The sequence below is a fragment of the Leptonychotes weddellii genome, chromosome 2, assembly GCF_054177405.1.
Source record: "Leptonychotes weddellii isolate Sample4059 chromosome 2, ASM5417740v2, whole genome shotgun sequence".
Taxonomy (NCBI): Eukaryota; Metazoa; Chordata; class Mammalia; order Carnivora; family Phocidae; genus Leptonychotes; species Leptonychotes weddellii.
This window is the reverse complement of record NC_138370.1, coordinates 84,296,495-84,318,781: the sequence shown is the minus strand read 5'-3', so window position 1 is coordinate 84,318,781 and position 22,287 is coordinate 84,296,495. Positions and strand designations below refer to the sequence as shown.

The 22,287-nt window shown below is 37.4% G+C and overlaps 1 protein-coding gene across 2 annotated transcripts in view; it reads left to right on the top strand.

The window, feature by feature from the left end:
* Positions 1–22,287, top strand: part of FAT4 (FAT atypical cadherin 4) — a 175,533-nt gene that overhangs the window by 118,978 nt on the left and 34,268 nt on the right. For both annotated transcript variants that reach the window (XM_081811919.1, XM_081811918.1), the window contains 3 exons: positions 2,606–2,786; positions 13,473–13,723; positions 15,681–20,030. In XM_081811919.1, coding sequence (XP_081668045.1) covers positions 2,606–2,786; positions 13,473–13,723; positions 15,681–20,030 — 4,782 coding nt within the window. The remainder of the gene's footprint in view (positions 1–2,605; positions 2,787–13,472; positions 13,724–15,680; positions 20,031–22,287) is intronic.

Below are 22,287 nucleotides of genomic sequence, written 5' to 3'. Positions count from 1 at the left end.
AAACTAATGATGTATTGTATGGTGACTAACATAACATAATTAAAAAAAAAAAAGAAATTCAAAATCTCTAACAAGATTATTGTCTCCAAATACCCCACAAACATCAACTGGCAAATAACTAAGTTCCCTCACAGATGCGCCTTTTCCTCCAACTCATGACTTGTGTTGTTTTCTGGGCCCAGATTGTCCAAAGTCTGAGCACATTTCCCTGAGTGGCACCTGTCCAGATACTAACAACACCTTCCAGCTTTTTGCCAGTGGCAAACATCTTCACATCCAAGTCACGTGGGTTAAATCCCAGCTTCCTCACTATATCTATGGCCTTGAAAAGTCATTTAACCTAATCATCAGCTTATTTAAACATAAGATGGAGAGAGCAGAAGTACTAACTGATGAGATTAGACAAGATAATCTATGTCAACTTCTTAAACCAGTACTTGCATACCTAAGGACTCAATAAGCACTTGATATAATCATTATTAATGTGTTGAGTGAAATTTTTAAAGTCTTATTTTGATGTGCTTCTCCAGTGTTTATAATACCTCCAAATCTATTTTGTGTGTGAAATATTTGTGAAATCATTTTACCATTATTTACACTAAGTGACTAGTGAAAAGGCAATTATACTATTTTAGTAAGTTTGTAGTTAATTATACACATAAGCAATACTGAGGACTAATTTTCTTCCCTTTAGTATAAAATCAAACATCTGAAAGGTAAGACTTACGACGCCTGGCTGAATTAGTTAAGTTTCTGACTCTTGATTTTGGCTTGGATCATGATCTTGGGGTTGTGAGATCAAGCCCTGCATTGTGCTCTGTGCTCCCCGGGGAGCCTGCTTAGGATTCTCTCTCTTCCTCTCCCTCTGCTCCTCCCTCACCACATGTGCACTCTCTCTCCCCCCCCTCTCAAAAATAAATAAATAAAAATAAATAAATAAATAAATAAATAAATAAATAATAAAATGAAATAAAAGATAAGACTTTGGCAGTCACGAATTTAAAAATATGTTTGTGTAAATAGAAGGCTTAATGTAAAATATCTTACCGAGAAAGATATATATGGCAATAATTATCACCATGTAGCCTAAATTTAATTGCATAGGTTTCTGGGAGTGATCATGCTTCATTACAGTGCCCAGCTCAACTGGTCATGCACATTTTCATCTAACATAGTCTGAGCTTCCTTGTATAGAGCACAAAAATAACAGATCACCAAACCCACTGGGGTCCATAATTTTCTAGTCTGCTGATTTTGGTTCCTATACGTTTGAGCATACAAGCTGGCTTGGTATCAGACCATCAGTAAGTACAATATAAGAACATAGAAAAAGTTTAAATAGTAGTAAAGGAAATATCAGCAAATCACAAGATTACTAGAAAAAAGAATATAGAAGGTTGTGAATCGCAACACCATTCTGTGAGAGTAAAAGGTCACACCATAAAAATTTTACAGAGAAATGAATGAGTCAGTGAATGGATGGCTTTTTTAAAAAAGTGTTGAGTGCTAGAAATAAGTAGAATTTAAACTTCATATAAGAAGAAATAATTTTCATGGGAAAAAGTTTTAATATTTTAAACAGAGAAGGAGCGTATTCAGGGCTTTGTTTCATTTTAGATAAACACAGTTAAACAGAGTTCTATTGTTCTTATTTAGAGAAGTTAAAATTTGAAAAATGATTTTGAAAATGCATCTAAAGGCAGTTGATTTGACTTTTAGTTGTGGGACAACCTACAGAATCTAACCAAATACGGCATCTGATTCACATCACCACAAAGAGTCTGTTAACTTTGCGTAGCACGGGCAATGTACGCCAAGGTTTTGTTAAATGTTGGCTTTTCATTATATGTTGATAACAGAACTGGAACAAGAAATAAAAAAGGACTGTTTCACATTTATATTAAATAGTAAATAAATGTAACAAAAGTAATTCTAAGTTAGCTCATTGACATGTTATTTCCAACAAGTGGAGGGTTGTGGTTTTGAGACATCACTTGAAGCTTTATCTTTTTCCTTTACAAACAAGTATTAGTACAGAAAAGGGGATCTAAAGACTTAGAAACCCCAATTTTTTATATTAACATTGATAGTCACGACTAGGAATTTAGCTTTCTTGCCTTGTCAGTTGGCCAGCTATTCAGTGCCCATGGATATTCTCCAAATCTGGACTGAGCTATTTTAATGGAATTTCAGAGAAACCAGCAGTGCCTCTTTTGTGGTGTTTAAATGATATTGTTGTGTTCTGCATTGCTGAATCAGCACCTTTAAAATAGAATGAGAGGTTGACATACTCTTTTTGTGCAGTATCACCAGGAAATATTTGAAATACTAGTTGATAAATGAAAATATTTTCTTTCTTTTTTATCAACTGAATCAATTTTTTAATTATGTTCAGTTAGCCAACATATAGTACATCATTAGTTTTTGATACTTTTCTTGTAACAAAATTAAAAATCACTCCACTGCTTGTAGCCTTTAGAAATTTCACTTTGAGATGTTTTCTAAAGTCTCTTCAGTAGTGCTATCTACCAATGAGTCATTGTTAAATTTGCTATTATCTTTGTTATTTATAAACATTAAAAATTTGATTTTCTTTTCCTTCTAGGATCCCCTGCCCTGACTGGAACTGGAACAATCAGTGTCATAGTAGATGACGTCAATGATAATGTCCCCACTTTTGCCAGTAAAATGTATTTCACCACAATTTCTGAAGATGCTCCAACTGGAACAGATGTGTTATTGGTAAATGCCTCAGATGCTGATGCTTCAACAAATGCAGTTATCAGGTCAGTACATTTCCCTTTGTAAATTTTGATTGTTTTTCTCATGAAACAGTCTTTGGACTAAATGAATATAATGCTTAATTTTGCTAGGAAATCTGTAATATTAACACATAGCCCTATTGTGGCTACCTACTGTTAAATAACCAACTATGCCTAAAATGAGGATTCAAACAATAATAATTTTATTTAGTGTTCTAAAATTTTAATATATTAATTTTATTTATATTTTTATCATATCTCATGATTTTGTAGTTCATGTGATTCGTTTGTAGGGCAGGGTTCACGGGGAGATTCTTCTGCTTCATGTGATTGACTGGTATCACTTAGCGGTATTTACCTGGTCACTGGGTGGCCTGGAGGGTTTAAGATGTCTTCACTCAATGCCTGGTGCCTTGGGAGGGATGGCTCAGCTGGACCCCTGTCTCTGATCTTGTAGTCTCAGGGCTTCTCAATGTGGTTCTTTAGCAGGTAGCTAAAATGGGCTACATGGTAGCTTTGGGCTCCAAGAACTTTGGGTGAAAGCTGCCAGTGCTCTTAGAGAAAAGGCTTGGAAGGGGCACAGCATCACTTCCATAATACTCTATTTGTTGAAGCAGCCATGACCTGCCCAGATTCACTGGGAGGAGAAATGCACATCACCTCTTGATGGGAGGAGTATCAAAGAATTTTGGCCATTTTTAACCCAACCGCTAGCCCCAGTAAGAATATTTATATTTTCAAAGTTTAAAAAGTTTATTTTACTCTACTTACATCTACTTAAAATGGCGAAAAACAATATGGTACCTTGTTCAGGGAGCATGTGAAAGCAGTTTGGTTGTTACAAATGGTGGATCTAGCTGAGTCACATTCTTCCAGGCCCATTCTAAACTTTAAGAAATGAACATTTCCAAATTTTCCAGAGAAAAGTCTCGAAGACATGAATATTTCTTACCCACACATCACCCCCGCCTTCTGTAGACTGATATTAGGTAAATGAGAGTGGATCAGATGGCTATGACAGTAACGGTCAGAAGAGAGAATTTGAGGGCGCCTGGGTGGCTCAGTCGGTTAAGCCACTGCCTTCAGCTCAGGTCATGATCCTGGAGTCCCGGGATCGAGTCCCGCATTGGGCTCCCTGCTCAGCGGTGGGTCTGCTTCTCCCTCTGACCCTCCCCCCTCTCATGCTCTCTGTCTCTCATTCTCTCTCTCTCAAATAAATAAAATCTTTAATAATAATAATAATAATAATAAAATTTAAAAAATGGTAACTTGAGGGCACCTGGGTGGCTCAGTTGGTTAAGCGACTGCCTTCGGCTCAGGTCATGATCCTGGAGTCCCGGGATCGAGTCCCGCATCGGGCTCCTTGCTCAGCAGGGAGTCTGCTTCTCCCTCTCCCGCTCCCCCCTCTTGCGCTCTTTCTCTCTCTCACTCTCTCTCTCAAATAAATAAATAAAATCTTTAAAAAAAAAAAAAAAGAAGAGAGAATTTGAGGGTTCAGAGGCCTTATCAGTCAAGGGCTGTGCATGTTGCTATTGTGATGATTTGGTTAAGGATTTGTTTTGTTTGTTACTAATTTCCTATTTACAAAATCACTTTGGGAAACTGGCATTTATCTCTTCCTACTGGTAGAGATGACTGACTTATGTAGAAGGCCTCAAAGTATTTTTCACTTAATAAACATGCATTGAGTTGTTAGTATGAGTGACAAGGCAGCATTTCCACTTTCTTCAAGCCTGCATTCTTTTTTAGGTAGATAAACAATTTAATACAACATAAATACGATTACTTCATATGGTGAATGCAGCCTTGAAAAGACAGCAGGCTTATATAACAGAGAGTGACAAGGGACTTTTAGGTATGGTTATTATGGGTGGCCTCTCTAAGGAGGTGACATTTAGGCTGGAAGAACTGGACTGTGGGACGAAAGTAAGCATGGTGTCTTTAGGAGGGTTTGGGAGCATGGACCAAAGTGAGAAAGGGGCCAGAGAGGTAGGCAGAGGTCAGATCATGTAGGCCATCTGAGGGCTCCCAGGTCATGGTAAGAAATTGAAATTTTTATTTATTTTTATTTATTTATTTTTTTAGAAATTGAGATTTTTAATTTTATTTTTATGTGAAAAACCATTGGAGTATTTCAAACAGGGACCAGCATAAACTGTTCTGTTTGGGTTGGATTGCAGGAGGCAGGACTGTAGAAAGAAGCCACTGGGAGAGAAACCGGTGAGACCATTTAGGTGCTAATTAATATAGTGGTTGAAACAAAAGTTGGAGGTCCATGTACTAAGGTGGAGAAATGACAACTGAGTGAATAGATTTGGAAAAATATTTGGATTGTAAGTGGGAATAAGAAAAAGAGAAATCAGAGTCATCTACTAAGTTTTTGGCTTGAACATCTGGGCAGATGGTACCATTGTAGGTAACACTGGAGGAGAAACAGGTGTGAGAGAAACTAGTTCTTATTTGAACACAACTTAAGATGACTACTAGTCATTCACATGGAGGTATCAGTTGGGACATTGAAGATACAAGTCTGAAACTTAGGTTAGGGTCAGGGCTGGAGATACAGATTTGGGAGTCATCAATGCTTAGAGCACATTTAAAACCAAGAAAATTAATAAGAACACTTTAGGAGAGAGTATAGAGCAACAAAAGAAGGGCAAGAACTGACTCCTTGGAATCCTCCCAATGCTTGAAAGACAGGTGTAGAAGGAAGAGTCACCTAGGTAGCCTAGCAGTTCTGGCCAGAGTTACAGGAGGAAATCCAGAAGATGGACACTGACATGCGCTGTAGGATGGAAGGCTATGCACGAACTTCTTTCAGACTCCTGGGACCTTCTTCCAGAGCTGAATTCCAAGAGGCTTATACAATCAAATCATTAAGGATGGAGAAAATTTCTGCCCAAGGTCATAACTATATGCCTCTTGGGTCCCTGCGCTCAGCACCACCTGGAGAGAGGCAAGTTCAACTTACCTTCCTCCTGGTATGAGCCTCAAAACGCCAGTAAATACTACCTCCTTTGCTTGTCCTACACCAAAGCATAGAAATCATGGAATCCATACCCTAAGAACTAAGTCTTAGCTTAGTGTTAAAAGCACAGCCTTGGGAATGAAGCTGACTCTACTATTAATTGTGGGGCAGCTTATTTAACACTTCTGAGGGTCAGTTTTCTTATCAATAAAATAAGTATACTAAATAATAAAACTGACTTGATAGAATTATTGTGATGACAAATAAAACAATTAAGTGGACTGCTTAGAATAGTGCCTAGAACAAAAAATACTCAATATCCATCAATGCATACTGTCCTAACTCTTGCAAAGCACTTTTCCCTTTGCCTGTCATCTCTTAGTGCTCAGTAAGTTTCTGACAATTTTGGAAGAGATGTCCTATCCATTGTAGTGTTGTAGTCCAGTAAATCTCTATCTGCCATGCAAGGAGTCTTTCTCTAAAGATAGTATGCAGACTATCACCAATCAGTGGCAGAACAGTATCCTTGTCTGAGATGTTTCAATTGCTGAAACAATTGTGAAGCCGCATGCTTACAAAATCAATGCAAGTACTAGAAGAAAATGCTATGAGGATATACTGTCTTCTAGAGTATGTCAGATTTGCACTGCTAAATGTAACCCTACCTTTGTGAGCAATGGTGATCAATGTAAAGTTGGTCTAGAAAATCCTGTCTGTATTTCCAGAATGATGTACTGGTAGCTTTGAAATTATTGTTTTGATTTGATAGTATGTATTTTGGTTGTTTGGTTGACTGGTTGAATTTTCTTCTTCCTTTAAAATCAGAGAATTAACTTCATACTTTTACATTCACTGAGATCTATAAAATACGTCTGCAAAAATCTTTAAATGACTACATTGACTGTCATATAGTGAGATAATATAGAAATCGAAGCTGTTTTTATCTTGTAAAAATAATTAAATTCACTTATCTTAGGACAGACAATTATTACAGCTTAGATTTAAAATACTTTCATAGATAAAGTAAATAGTGATGCCAGCCTAAACCTTATTTACTCTGGCTTGATATCTTTTTTAAAAAAATATTTTATTTATTTATTTGACAGAGAGAGAGAGAGAGATCACAAGTAGGCAGACAGGCAGGCAGAGGGAGAGAGAGAAGCAGGCTCCCTGCTGAGCATGGAGCCTGGTGTGGTCTGATTATCTTTTTAATGGAATATTAAAAACTTCTATATTAAGTGTTAATCATGCCTTGCTAATCATGGAATCGAGAGAAACCCATTCTCCTAGTTAACAGAGTAATTTTATATTAATATTATATTGCTTATTTAAGTATTATGTATGTAAGTCATTTACCCATCTATTGATGGGCTCTCTAATAGCACAACCCGTTATGTGTCATATAATTTGTTAATTTTCCCTTATGGTCTACCATAATCTTGTACACAGCAGTCACCCAACAAATACTTATTTATATTTTTCTTTCTACCTATTGGATCAAGCTATCCATTTTTATGGATGGTGCACTTACTTTAAGTTATATACTTTATTTCACTCTTAGTATTTTCCCCTCTAGTAAACTAGTCTGCATTAATTCCTAGTTTTTATCTACTTTAAATATTTGCTTCCCAGACAGACACCCATTCCAGAAGTTAGCTTTTAAGGATACATATCCCTTTTTCTCCCAACTGGACCAAATCTCCATTTAAACTTCACTTCTAACTTTCATGTCACAGCACTGGAGAAACTAACAAAATTATATTGACAGGGTCAACATTCGAAGGCAGATCCCTCACTCTGTGTTCTTAATCCCATCCCACTTAATTTCCTCCAAATCTTTAATTCAACAGTGTTTGCATTTCTCTCTTGGATCTTCAAATCATCCCTGTTCCCTGGATCATGTATTGATTGATCCCTGTGGAGAAGCTCAGAATATCTGCTACTGAATGCTGGTTCCTTTATTTACCTACCATAACTTAGAAAAGTCATGCCTGTGTCCCTAAGATTGCATATATCCATCAGTAAAAGTGGAGATATGAAGTGTTACTTTACAATTGGTAAGAGTTAAATATATATTGATCAAATGCCATGTAGTATATATGTAATCAGTTAAGATGCGTAAATGTCTCTAATACAATTAGCGGGACACAAAAGTCACTAAATTAATGTTAGGTTTTTTTCTTTTTATTCTTCTTATATCTATTTTACCCCAATATATTCTTGCTTATACAGTGTCTGCAGCATAGCAGTGACTGACAAATAAATGTATTGAATGAATGATTCCAATTCTTAGAACTGTTGTTTTTACTCACTTTTTTTTACACCACATTTTTGAGAGAGTGGGTCACTTCCTCACAGTTTTCTCCAACCATTTATTCCTGAAAATCTTTCAATCTGATTTTGTCCTCCATTGCTTTATTAAAAAAATAATCTATCTGAAGTTTCTGCTGAAATGTATCAAATTTATTCATAACACTCAAATGATCTTTCTGAGTATTTTCCTTTACCTTTTGCAATATTTGTGCTATAGGTCATCTCTTGGCATTCTTTTCCCTCCTCAATGTCTATGTAATATTATCTCTTATTTCTTACTCTGCATCTCTGACCACGCTTTCTAATTTACCTTCTGATCTCCTCTCTGTACAAAATAATTTGGATAGTCCCCCACAATATTTTTTCTCAGTCCTTTTTTTCCCTTTCTTTGTGTGTGTGAGAGAGCAAGAGAGTGAGAAAGCGAGAAAGAGAGAGAGAGAAAATGAGAGAGAGAAAATAATTCATTTTCACAGCTGCAACCATCCAGAAAACTATGCAGAAAATTCTAAATCTGTGCTATCCATTCCGACTCCATCCCTGAGATCCCTGCCTATATTTGTAAATCTGTAGTGGACACCCCTACCTGGAGGTTCTGTTGGCATCAGAAGCACAATATATCAGAAACTCCTAACTTTTCCTGTTTCTTCTCTTGGCATTCTGCTTTCTTTTAATGGTGTTGCCTTGCTTTCTTCATCCCTGTTTGCTAGCCAAGGGTCATCCTCTCCCTCTATACTCAGTCAATGGACAAGTTCTCACATTTCTTCTTCACTAATGCCTCTGGCACCCATTCTTTTCTGTGCAATCTTCCTGCCAAGATTCTAGTTCAGCCCACAATTACATCATGCCTGGACTATTATAATAAAAATTAACTTTCTTCCCTGACTCTAGTTTCTAATCCCTCCAATCTATATACCATCCTGTACTGTATAATTTTGGAGCCCTCACTATGTCCCAGGCACTTTAAGTCCTGAGGACTTGGACCCTCTGGCTACCACAAGGAGAACAGTTCAGGAAAGGAGATAATTTCGTAATCTTGTAATTATAGTACTCTGCGACAAGTATATAGTTTAAGCACAGATGGGGTGGAAAGAGAAGAACAGCATACTCAGTGCTATCTGAAGAAATCCATAGAAGCTTCGAGTAATTAATGATTTTTGGAAAGACCGAGAAGTAGCTTATCAACAAATACAGTATGAAAGACTTTCTAGGCAAAGACAGTAACAAGCATAAGGGCAAGGAGCTCTGCAGAAGCACAGGGTCAGGGAAGCAAAGCTCTTCCGTACAGTTGGTATGGGTGAGGAATGGGCCTCGTATACCACATGAAAAATTCACACTCCTGTCTGTATCTAACGGGAGAAACAACTGAAGTGTTCCAACTGGGCAATAACATGACTAGATTACATTTTATGATGATTTATCAGTGTTGTAGGAAGTGATCTGGATGAAGCCGAGCCTGGGTCAGTGAATGAAAGAGCAATGGCAGTAATATGAACCAGCTTGGGCATTCAGTGGCTCAGCTTTAACAATGATACTCCCTTCCTCAAAATCCTTCAACTTCCAGTTGGCCTATGGCATAATGCCCAGTCTCCATATTCCAGGCACTCCATAAACAGCCCCGGCTTATTCTGCCCAAACCCCCAACATACAGCCTAACTTGCAGGCTCACTGGATCACTTTCTGCTCCTGGGAAAAGGATCTGTGCTTTCCCAAGCCTTATGGCCTTGTTCAAGTTCTTCTGTATCCTAGATCAAGGTTCTGCAAACTGCAGTCTGCAGGCTAGATTCGGCCCAGTGCCTGCATTTGTAAATGAAGTCGTACTGGAATAAAGCCATGCCCGTTCGTGTACTTTTGTCCACGGCTGCTTTTGTGCACAATGGCAAGCTGAGTATTGTAGCAGAGCTTTTCTGGCCTCCAAAGCCATATTTACTAACACTGGCCTTTTACAGGAAAAAAAAAAATCTGCTAATTCCTGACCTGAAACACCTTTCTCCCTTTTCACCACTATTGTAAGATGGGTAGACCCTTTAAAACCCAGCTTCAATTTAGCCTTCCTCAAGGAAGGCTTTCTTTTAATCATTCCACTCAAAAGCGCTCTCTTTGGCTTTTGGATACCTAGAGCAGTGCTTCTGGACAGTTTCATAACACTCAAATGTACTGCCTGGCTTTGTACTTTCTTTTCTTTCTCTCTTTCTTCCATTTAGGATGTAAGTTTGAGGGCAGGATTTTTACCTTCTAATCCTTGTATCTTTTAGTCCACCTATCCATTTAACTAAGTATGTAGATGGAATATAATAGATTACATATGATAAATTATTAAATTGTAACTACACAGGTGTATGTGCTCTGTTATGTGTGTAATCCTAGACTTTTACTTCTCAGCATGTACCAATTACAATTCCAAATGCATTTCATATGAAATTACATTTAATACTCAAGACTACCAAGTGAAAGGAATGCATATGTGATCCACACTTTACAGGTGGAAAGAAAAAGCTTAGAAAGATTAAGGAATTTAATGAATTGAAGTGTTTTGAGTGAGGTAAATATTCATGCCCAGGTGAATTGTGTTTCGAAGTGCAGTCTTTTAACTATTACTAAATTATCGTATTCTAGTAACATATAGCACAATGTTTTATGATCCTAGTAGATCTCAGGAAGAGACAAAAAAAGGTTAAAAAAATCAAATTGGGGTATTTTAGCTTTACAAGTGCAAAAATGAATGATTCAGATTTTAGATAACAATGATGTCAGTTTACGCCAATAATTTGAAGCAGTCATTTCTTATTCTTGAATCAGCAAATAAATAACACATTTGTTGATTTCTTTGAACCAAATCAATGTAAACAATGCTACATTGACATCCCTTAAATAAAAAGAGTCCCCTTTGGCCTTAGCAAGCAGTACAGCATTTCTTGTCTCCACTAGATCCACTCAGGCTGCTTTTTACCTTCTTTATACTGTGGTCTAATGGAGCAAGTATGTGTTGAAGTCATAAAGATGGAAGTTCCAACTCTAGATTTACCATTTTTAGATGGTATGCTTTGTTGTGCAACCACATGAGTCTCTCTTAGATTCAGATTCCTCATCTTTAAAAAATCCAAAACAAAACCAAAGTGTCAGGGTTGTTTTGAAGTTAAATGAGAGCATATATAAAATGCCTTGTAGTGTGCTCAGTACACACTAAGAACACAGTAAGATGCTGCAAATCTTTAAAGACCAGCATAGATGTTTAGATGTTAAAAAGCACAAAACCCAATCTAATAGAGTTTATACCCTTAGAAGAAATTAATGTAGACCAGAGAAGCGGGAAAGATCTCCATGAAGGGATGAGAACCAAACCAAGACTGAAGTGATAGGGGAAAGGCAAACCTGGGCATATTATTTTGGCCGTCTATCCATTGTGTCCCTTCTATCTGTGTGTGTGTGTGCATGTGTGTGTGTGTATTTTAACTTACAAGTATAAATTGCATGATACTGGTATTATAGATATTATGAGACATTACAGAACACTTCATATTTAAAATCGACTTTTGATATACTTCAGAATCAGATAAAGTCTAGAAAACAATCACATATTAACATGACAATTTAGTCTTTAATGTTCAAAAATAGTAAAGATGTTAATTACTTTTAAACAATCATATGCTTCATAGCGTGTATAATAGCATAAAATAAAGAATAAGAATTTACAGTACAAGATTTCATTATGGATTATTTCATTAAACTTGGAGCAGAACTCACATCATTTGCCTTTCAGCACATTGCTCTTTCTTCATATACCATGATCTTGTCATATACAAAAATCCAAATCTAAATTTGCATGCATTTTTCATTACTTTAATTTTATTTTTATTTGTGAATAATTGAGGGAATATTTAATTGACCCCTGATCTTTGCTGTCAAAAAGCTGTATAAAAGTCTTTGATGCTATGAATTACTCTTTTTTTTCCCTGTTATTTGGTAATTTCTACATCCACTGTTATAGGGAAACAAGATTTCCCAGAATAAAATCACACAATTCTCATAATTCAGGTTCTCACAGAATTTATTGAAGAGGTAAAACAATGTGATTACCTCATGAGTCCTGAATTTCTAACTTTAAGAATTCAATTATAAGCCTCGGATATTTTTATTTTGACAAAGGGATTAGATATCTAGTGTGTAAGGGCAGTAATTATACTGTATAAAGAGTCACTCTGGTCCAGGAAATGGTATTCTCATTTAGTCCTGATCCTGGCATGTGGGTGTGCCAAAAAGTGTTAAAATTCTGAGGGATATCAAATACTTTATAAATACTGAAGTCATTTCTCAGCCAAAACTCCCTCTTCTACTTTTTTTTTTCTATTTTGCTATCATTTTATAGGACTTCTATTTTTTAAAAATATCAGCTCCCCAACAGTTCATTATTTCTCTAAAAAAGGATGAAAATGCTGAAATGTTTGTTTTAAACTCTGAGCTTAATGGGAGGAATGTACACTCTACTTGCTGCAATGTAGGCCTTTTTTTAAACTGTCTCTATTAGATACTTGCTGTTGCTATGTTTTCATGGGCACAAACCAAACTATAGAAACATGCAGTTAATTCCAACAAGGGCATTTCTTTGTTGGCATAAAGGAGAAAACTTTTAAAGGCATCCATTTCCTTGCCACTCTCCAACCTTAAAAACAATGGACCACAGCCAGTTTCTGAACCTTCAAGCTTAGCTACTTCTTTTCTAGCTGATCTCTGAGGAATACAGAGATAGCTTTCCTCTTCATAAAGAAGAGAGAAGCTATTCTCAGTGGAAACTCCTGCCCATTAACCAATCTGGTTAGCATCAGAATATCCATGAAAATGTCATACCTCTCCTGACAACAAGAAAGAAAAGCATAGCCATATGAGGAATGACAAATGAGAGAATTAGTAAGCAGGAATGTCTTTGTATAAATAATCTGTTCTTTAGTTGTTCTGGGTAGTCAATGGATGTCAAATACAGTGTTTTGTCTTTAAAAATAAGATCTTCATCTGATCTCTGGTTTATTATGGTGCACAGCAGAAAAATAATTTTTAGATTCATTTAACAGATGTTCATTTGTGATCCTGGCCACTAACCACAATATCAGAGCAAGGCCCTGATTTATGCTTCCAGGTTCACTTATTTATAATGCGGTTGTCTTCTGGATATATTTTGGGGCCTTGCATGATCCAAGAAATCCACGGAACTTGTGAGGACCTGCTTGAGCTCACTGGACATTTCACAGTAAAGATTGTCAATTAGATGCTCACATAAAATTTGAAATATTTATCTTCTAGCCATATTCTTTAATTGTCATGTGATCGTACTTAAAGTGATTTTTTTTTTTACATTTCTGTCTCAGTTTTTAAATTTTAGTGAATAGATGCTACAACATGATAACCAGAAAAAATATGCCCATCTCTGCTCTCTCTAGTTATAGGATCATTGGTGGAAACTCTCAGTTCACCATCAACCCATCCACGGGACAAATCATCACAAGTGCATTGCTAGACAGGGAAACAAAAGAGAATTATACTTTAGTTGTGGTCTCCAGTGATGCTGGATCCCCAGAGCCTCTTTCCAGTTCTACCAGTGTGCTCGTCACTGTTACTGATGTCAATGACAATCCACCAAGATTTCAACATCACCCATATGTCACACACATCCCATCTCCTACTCCTCCAGGTAATGAAGCCAACTCTGAGGTCTCATGGATAAATGCAAAATATACATTGGACATTTTCTATAAATATATTTCTGTTTCTTTTACATGGATATTTCTGATTTAGCTTAGGTTTGCAAATCCTCTAAAATTCAACTTGTTTTGACTAATGAAATTGAAGGAATGTTGAATCTCATAAATTAATTATTTTATCCTAGACCAATTGTGCTTAAGATTTTATAATTGCTACATCTTTCCTGGTACTATTTCTTAATATTACTTGAATATTTTCACATGATTAAAATAGTCACTTCATAGTCAAGAAGAGTTCTGCCCTGAGATATAATTTGTCAATTCCCTGAAAGGAAGGACATTGTTTTTTGTTTTTTTGTTTTGTCTTGTTTTGTTTTGTTTGCCATATGCTAATACCTGAAACATCTGGGAGGTAGTAAGCAGTCAATTATATTTGTTGGTTGAAAATAAATATTTTACCTCAATCCTTCATCGATAGGTTTTCAAAAATATTTAATGAATGGATACTTCTAATGAATTACTGTTATTAATATTTTATTCCAGTTTTGATGGATGAAGGTTTTCTGTTAGTAAGTTTATTAAGACGTTAATGACCACTTTCATATGACAATATGCATTTCTGTTTCTTCATTTAAATTAGTTTGGTTTTATTTGCTTGTTTGTAAAGAATGGCAGTCTCTCTTAAAAACTGCACAAATAATCTGCCATTTGTAATCTTTGAGATGCATTTCCAAACAGGAAAATATACAAATATAGGCCAAAATTAATTTGATCTGCCTTACTTTAAAATATTTTTAATTAGAAGAAAAAGCAAATGGATCCAGGATTTCTCCTCTCAGTGATCTTTGATCTTATATTCACTTGAGAATGTCAAATTGATACCAATTCAAAGTATGAAATGCATAAATTTTTGTGGCAATTTTTTATCAAAAGGAAATGTCAATATCAAAGTCATAAATCCCTGATGAAGGCCTCTAGCTGAAATGATGCTGGCAGGCATGATTCTAATTACGTCCAATGTGTGGTGATACAAAATAGCATCCCCTATAAAAAGTGAGTATGTAATGCTTAAGCATCTTTTCCTCATTAGACTTATTATAATTAACCAGAATCACTGGCCTTAATAAAAGACTTTTCACTTTTGTCACAAACTTTACTGTAGGGGAATGAGTGCAGGTTTGGAAAAGGTTTCCAAATGAGTATATCAAAAACATGTCCTTATGGCAGTTTTTCTGCGTATTCCTGCTACAATCTGTTCCATTGGCAGTCGTCCCAAGCACTAACTTTTGGAATCCAAACTGAGTCCGTTCTTCCTCAGTTTTTATTTCATACTACTTTATAATTGTTCTAATTGATTTATGGTTATATATATATGTATGTATTTTATCTCCATGTGATAATAGCTCACTAATAAAAGAATGCTGCTAAGAAACAGTGGATATAAAGAATCAAAACAATCTTTTAAAACAAATTAAAAATTTTGTTGACATGATTACCTGTAGGGCAAATCAAAGATGTTTTAAGACATACAGAGCAATTATCTTTTTTCGTTGGGTAGAAACAGAGCTCTTAGCAGAGCTCCCATAGTAGTATCATGTTTGTTGGAAGTTGTGTTATGTACAGATTTTCCTCCTAGGAACTATAATTCTGAATGATTAGCCATAGCTCTTCCCTGTGCTTCTCTCAAAGGCATACTGAAAAATATTAAAGCCAGTAGACCATAAGGCTTTTAGTTAGAAAATGGCAGGTCAGTCCCTGAAGACTACCATTAAGTAGATTTGACTTGGGGACTTCAGAGATAATACAGGAGTTACTGTTCTCCCCCAGTAATCATGAGAAAGTAAAGTGATATTAGGGAGCAATATAATATTTTGTATACACTAATCTACTAGCAAATGTTTTATTTGGGTTTTATGTGATTGTAACTGCACTCTCTCTCTTTCATAGGTTCCTTCGTCTTCGCAGTTACAGTCACAGATGCTGATATTGGACCCAATTCTGAACTGCATTATTCACTTTCGGGTAGAAACTCTGAAAAATTTCACATTGATCCACTGAGAGGAGCTATTATGGCAGCTGGACCACTAAATGGGGCTTCAGAAGTGACATTTTCTGTATATGTAAAAGACGGGGGCTCATTTCCAAAGACAGATTCTACAACAGTGACTGTCAGATTTGTGAACAAGGCAGATTTCCCTAAAGTCAGAGCCAAAGAACAGACTTTCATGTTTCCTGAAAACCAGCCAGTCGGCACTCTTGTCACCACCATTACAGGGTCCTCCTTGAGAGGAGAACCTTTGTCCTATTATATTGCAAGTGGGAACCTTGGCAGTACATTCCAAATCGATCAAATAACAGGGCAGGTGTCCATTAGTCAACCTCTGGATTTTGAAAAGATACAAAAATATGTTATATGGATAGAGGCCAGGGATGGAGGCTTCCCTCCTTTATCCTCTTATGAGAAACTTGACTTAACAGTCTTAGATGTCAATGATAATTCCCCTGTTTTTAAGGAAGATCCATTCGTATCTGAAATATTGGAAAATCTTTCTCCTCGCAAAATACTTACTGTTTCGGCAACGGATAAGGACAGTGGACCCAATGGACAGTTAGATTATGAAATTGTTAATGGCAATAAAGAACATAGTTTCGCTATTAATCATGCCACTGGTGAAATTAGAAGCATTCGGCCATTAGACAGGGAAAAAATATCACAGTATGTGCTTACCATAAAGTCTTCAGACAAAGGCTCCCCTTCTCAGAGTACCTCAGTAAAAGTCATCATTAACATCTTAGATGAAAATGATAACGCCCCTAGGTTTTCTCAGATATTCAGTGCCTATGTTCCTGAAAATTCCCCTTTAGGATACACAGTTACACGTGTCACAACTTCTGATGAAGACATTGGTATAAATGCAATTAGTAGATATTCTATAACAGACACAAGTCTTCCATTTACAATTAATCCCAGCACAGGAGATATTGTGATTAGTAGACCTTTAAATAGAGAAGATACGGACCGTTACAGAATCCGAGTTTCTGCGCATGATTCTGGGTGGACCGTAAGTACAGATGTCACAATATTTGTGACAGACATCAATGACAATGCTCCAAGATTTAGCAGACCCTCCTATTACTTGGATTGCCCTGAGCTTCCTGAAATTGGCTCCAAAGTGACTCAGGTATCTGCAACTGATCCTGATGAGGGATCAAATGGACAAGTGTTTTATTTTATAAAATCTCAGTCAGAATATTTCAGGATTAATGCCACCACAGGAGAGATTTTCAATAAACAGGTCTTAAAATACCAGAATGTCAGTGGCTTCAGTAATGTGAACATCAACAGACATAGTTTTATAGTGACATCTTCAGATCGAGGGAATCCTTCATTACTTAGTGAGACAACAGTTACCATCAACACAGTGGACAGTAATGACAATGCACCACAATTCCTTAAACCTAAATATTTTACTCCAGTCACCAAAAATGTTAAAGTTGGTACTAAGTTAATCAAAGTTACTGCAGTAGATGATAGAGATTTTGGTCTGAATTCTGAGGTGGAATATTTGATTTCTAATGAAAATCATTTTGGAAAATTTAAGTTGGACAATAGTACAGGGTGGATTTCAGTGGCATCTTCGCTGATATCTGACCTGAATCAAAACTTTTTGATCATTGTCACTGCAAGAGATAAAGGAAACCCTCCACTTTCATCCCAAGCCACCGTCCAAATAATTGTCACTGAGGAAAACTACCATACACCTGAATTCTCTCAAAGTCACATGAGTGCAACCATCCCCGAAAGCCATAGTATCGGGGCCATCGTCAGAACTGTTTCTGCAAGAGACAGAGATGCAGCTATGAACGGCTTGATTGGGTACAGTATTTCTTCAGGAAATGAAGAAGGCATTTTTGCAATCAATTCCTCCACAGGTATATTAACACTAGCCAAAGCTCTTGATTATGAGTTATGCCAGAAACATGAAATGACTATTAGTGCAACAGATGGAGGATGGGTTGCAAGAACTGGTTACTGCAGTGTGACTGTAAATGTGATTGATGTGAACGACAATTCTCCAGTATTTTTCCCAGATGAATATTTCCCTACTGTTTTGGAAAATGCCCCAAGTGGAACAACAGTCATCCACCTAAATGCAACGGATGCTGACTCTGGAACCAATGCTGTGATTGCATACACATTACAGTCATCTGACAGTGACCTCTTTGTCATTGACCCTAACACAGGAGTCATCACCACTCAAGGTTTCTTGGATTTTGAGACCAAGCAGAGCTACCATCTTACTGTGAAAGCCTTCAATGTCCCTGACGAAGAAAGGTGCAGTTTTGCCACTGTTAATATACAATTAAAAGGGACGAATGAATATGTGCCTCGCTTTGTTTCCAAACTTTACTATTTTGAAATCTCAGAAGCAGCTCCTAAAGGTACTATTGTTGGAGAAGTGTTTGCCAGTGACCGTGATTTGGGCACTGATGGGGAAGTACACTATTTGATTTTTGGTAACAGCCGAAAGAAGGGTTTCCAGATCAATAAGAAGACTGGACAAATTTATGTTTCTGGACTTCTTGATAGGGAAAAAGAAGAAAGGGTATCTTTGAAGGTGTTGGCCAAGAATTTTGGCAGCATCAGGGGTGCAGATATCGATGAGGTCACTGTAAATGTCACGGTGCTTGATGCCAATGACCCACCCATTTTTAGTTTAAATATCTACAGCGTTCAGATCAGTGAAGGGGTACCAACTGGGACTCATGTGACATTTGTCAGTGCCTTTGACTCAGACTCTGTCCCCAGCTGGAGCAGGTTTTCTTACTTCATTGGATCAGGGAATGAAAATGGTGCCTTTTCCATTAATCCACAGACAGGACAGATCACTGTCACTGCAGAATTAGATAGAGAAACCCTACCTATCTATAATCTCACGGTTTTGGCGGTTGATTCAGGGACCCCCTCAGCTACAGGAAGTGCCTCCCTGTTGGTTACCCTCGAAGATATAAATGATAATGGACCTATGCTGACCATCAGTGAAGGTGAAGTTATGGAAAACAAACGCCCAGGAACTCTGGTGATGACACTTCAGTCCACTGATCCCGATCTCCCTCCAAATCAAGGCCCCTTCACCTATTACTTGCTGAGCACAGGTCCCGCCACCAATTATTTTAGTCTGAACACTGCTGGAGTTCTGAGCACAACCAGAGAGATTGACAGAGAACAGATTGCAGACTTCTATCTGTCCGTGATTACTAGGGATTCTGGTGTTCCTCAAATGTCCTCCACAGGAACCGTGCATATCACCGTTATAGACCAAAATGATAATCCTTCCCAGTCTCGGACCGTGGAGATATTTGTTAATTATTATGGCAATTTGTTTCCTGGTGGGATTTTAGGTTCTGTGAAGCCACAGGATCCGGATGTGTTAGACACCTTCCACTGCTCCCTTACTTCGGGAGTTACAAGCCTGTTCAGTATTCCAAGGGGTACTTGTGATCTAAATTCACAGCCGAGGTCAACAGATGGCACATTTGATCTCACTGTCCTTAGCAATGATGGAGTTCACAGCACAGTCACGAGCAATATCCGAGTTTTCTTTGCTGGATTTTCTAATGCTACAGTGGATAACAGCATCCTACTGCGTCTCAGTGTTCCAACAGTAAAGGACTTCTTGACTAACCACTACCTTCATTTTCTACGCATTGCCAGCTCCCAACTGACAGGCCTAGGGACCGCTGTGCAACTTTATGGTGCATATGAGGAGAACAATAAAACGTTTCTTTTAGCAGCTGTGAAGCGGAACAATAATCAGTATGTGAATCCCAGTGGTGTAGCCACCTTCTTTGAAAGCATCAAAGAGATCCTTCTCCGGCAGAGTGGAGTGAAGGTAGAATCCGTGGATCATGACTCATGTATTCATGGCCCATGTCAGAATGGAGGGAGCTGTATAAGAAGACTGGCTGTGAGCTCTGTATTAAAGAGCCATGAGAGTCTTCCAGTCATCATTGTGGCAAATGAACCTCTGCAGCCTTTCTTATGCAAGTGTTTGCCAGGTTATGCTGGTAGCTGGTGTGAAATAGATATAGATGAATGTCTTCCATCACCTTGCCACAATGGTGGGACCTGTCACAATTTAGTAGGAGGATTTTCCTGCAGCTGCCCAGATGGCTTCACTGGCAGGGCCTGTGAACGAGATATCAATGAGTGCCTGCCAGGTCCGTGCAAGAATGGTGCTGTCTGCCAAAATGTTCCAGGAAGCTTCAACTGCGTTTGCAAAACTGGATACACAGGTAGGATGATGTTGGGCTCTATCCCTAAAACTTTAACCATGTCAAGTATAATGGAAAGCAGTGGATTTTGTCATTTTTAAATGATTTTCCAGGGCACCAGGGTGGCTCAGATGGTTAAGCGTCTGCCTTCGGCTCAGGTCATGATCCCGGGGTTCTGGGCTCAAGTCCCGCATCGGGCTCTCTGCTCCTTGGGAGCCTGCTTCTCCCTCTGCCTCTCTCTCTCTCTCTGTCTGTCTCTCATGAATAAATAAAGAAAATCTTTTAAAAAATAAATTATTTTCCATTACAATGGGCATAATCATAGCAAATGTTTTAAACACTTACTATTGGCTGACATTGTTGTAGGAATAATTATTTTCCAGTTTGTACAGAAAGGAAGCTGAAGTAGAGGGAAGGTAAGTCAGTTTTCTAAGGTGACCCAGATTTGTCACAGAGTCAGGTGGTAAGCCTACACAGTTATTTCCAGAGTTTGAGCTCTTAGTCAATCTGCTGAGTGTCTTGTACAAGAGCAAAAAGAGTATAATATCTTCAAATGAGAATATTCTAAAGTTTAAAGGACGTAAGATATTTAAAGCATAAGACCCAGACCATTTTATGTCCTAAATAACTGTTAACAATTATTGCTGTTTGATTCTCCTATCATCACCATTTTTTATGATCTTTTCAAATCATCGTCATCGTTATTATTGAAATTTGATCCACACTGTCACAATAGAGCAAAAGCAGTGTTTTAAGATTGAAATCAAAATGCTTTGTTATTTCTACTATCAGGTAGAAAGCATAATAGCTGACTTCCCTGGTAAGCCACAATAAAACTGAAGCATAATTTACCTTGACATTCTAGAAGCATAATAAAATATAGAGCAGCAAATATGTTTCACTAGTCTTTGGAATCTTAATAAGATACGATGTACAAATTACATATATCTCTATCAGTTTCTGTATCGTCTGTCTATCATCTATCTATCATCTCGCCATCTATCTAACCTCTATCTATTAGCTGATCAGTTGTTGGTACACCTTGAAATGTGTATAAATATTATGCTGTTAATAAGTTTGAGGAGAAAGTCTCTGCTGTAATTTGCACACTATACTGTGTTAGGCCATACATATTACACTGGATTGCTCTGCAGTGTTTACAAACACAATTCAAAGTACCAGTGAGATAGGTAAAACCAGGACATATATATATTTTTTTAATTTGGTAAATATTTCACAGAATAATACTTCAAAGGAGTTTTTATAAGAAAATACATTTAGCAGGACACCTGGGTGGCTCAGTAGGTTAAGCATCTGTCTTCAGCTCAGGTCATGATCCCAGGGTCCTGGGATCGAGCCCCATGTCAGGCTCCCTGCTCAGCAGGGAGCTTGCTTCTCCCTCTGCCTACCTCTTCCCCTGCTTGTGCTCTCTCTCTCTCTCTGACAAATAAACAAATGAAATCTTAAAAAATAAAGAAAACACATTTAGCTATTATATTTTTTAAAAGATTTATTTATGTATTTTAGAGAGAGAGCAAGAGAGAGAGCATGCACGCATGGTGGGAGGAGGGGTACAAGGAGAAAATCTTCAAGCAGACTCCCTGCTGAGCAAGGAGCTCCACCAGGGCTCAGTCAGATGACCCATGAGATCATGACCTGAGCTGAAATCAGGAGGTGGACACTTAACCGACTGAGCCACCCAGGCGCCCCTAGCTATTATATTTTTAAAAAGGTACCCATCATGTATATACTTACGGCTTCATACTTGAAGAATCGAATTGCTAGATGGTGACATAAAGCAAGTTTGAATAAGTCAAAGCAGAACATACAAGCTTTACGTACTAATAAAATAATATTCTTGAAATATAAGTGAAGAAAAGGGGCAACAATAATGTGTAATGAAAAGAATCAAAGGATTTTATAGTATTTGATTTAGCTATAGCTTTTGGGAAGTCATTTAACCTTGCTGACCTTCAATTTCCCCATCGGCAAAATGAAAATAATCATACTTATCTTTTAGGTTTGTTGTAGTAAATAAAGATAAGGCTTGTAAAACACCTATCAGAGTGTCCAGCATTCTATAAGTAGCCATGCAAATTAGTAGTGTTAGTAGTAGTGTTATATAGTGGTAATAATAGAGGTATAGTACAGAATTTCTACAAAGACAAGAAGCCTCCACAGCACAGGGTGTGACTCTTACCCCAGTTGTATTCTTAGTGTCATGAATAATAGGGCTATATCCATGTTATCAGTTCAGAATTTCTAGAAAATTTTCCTT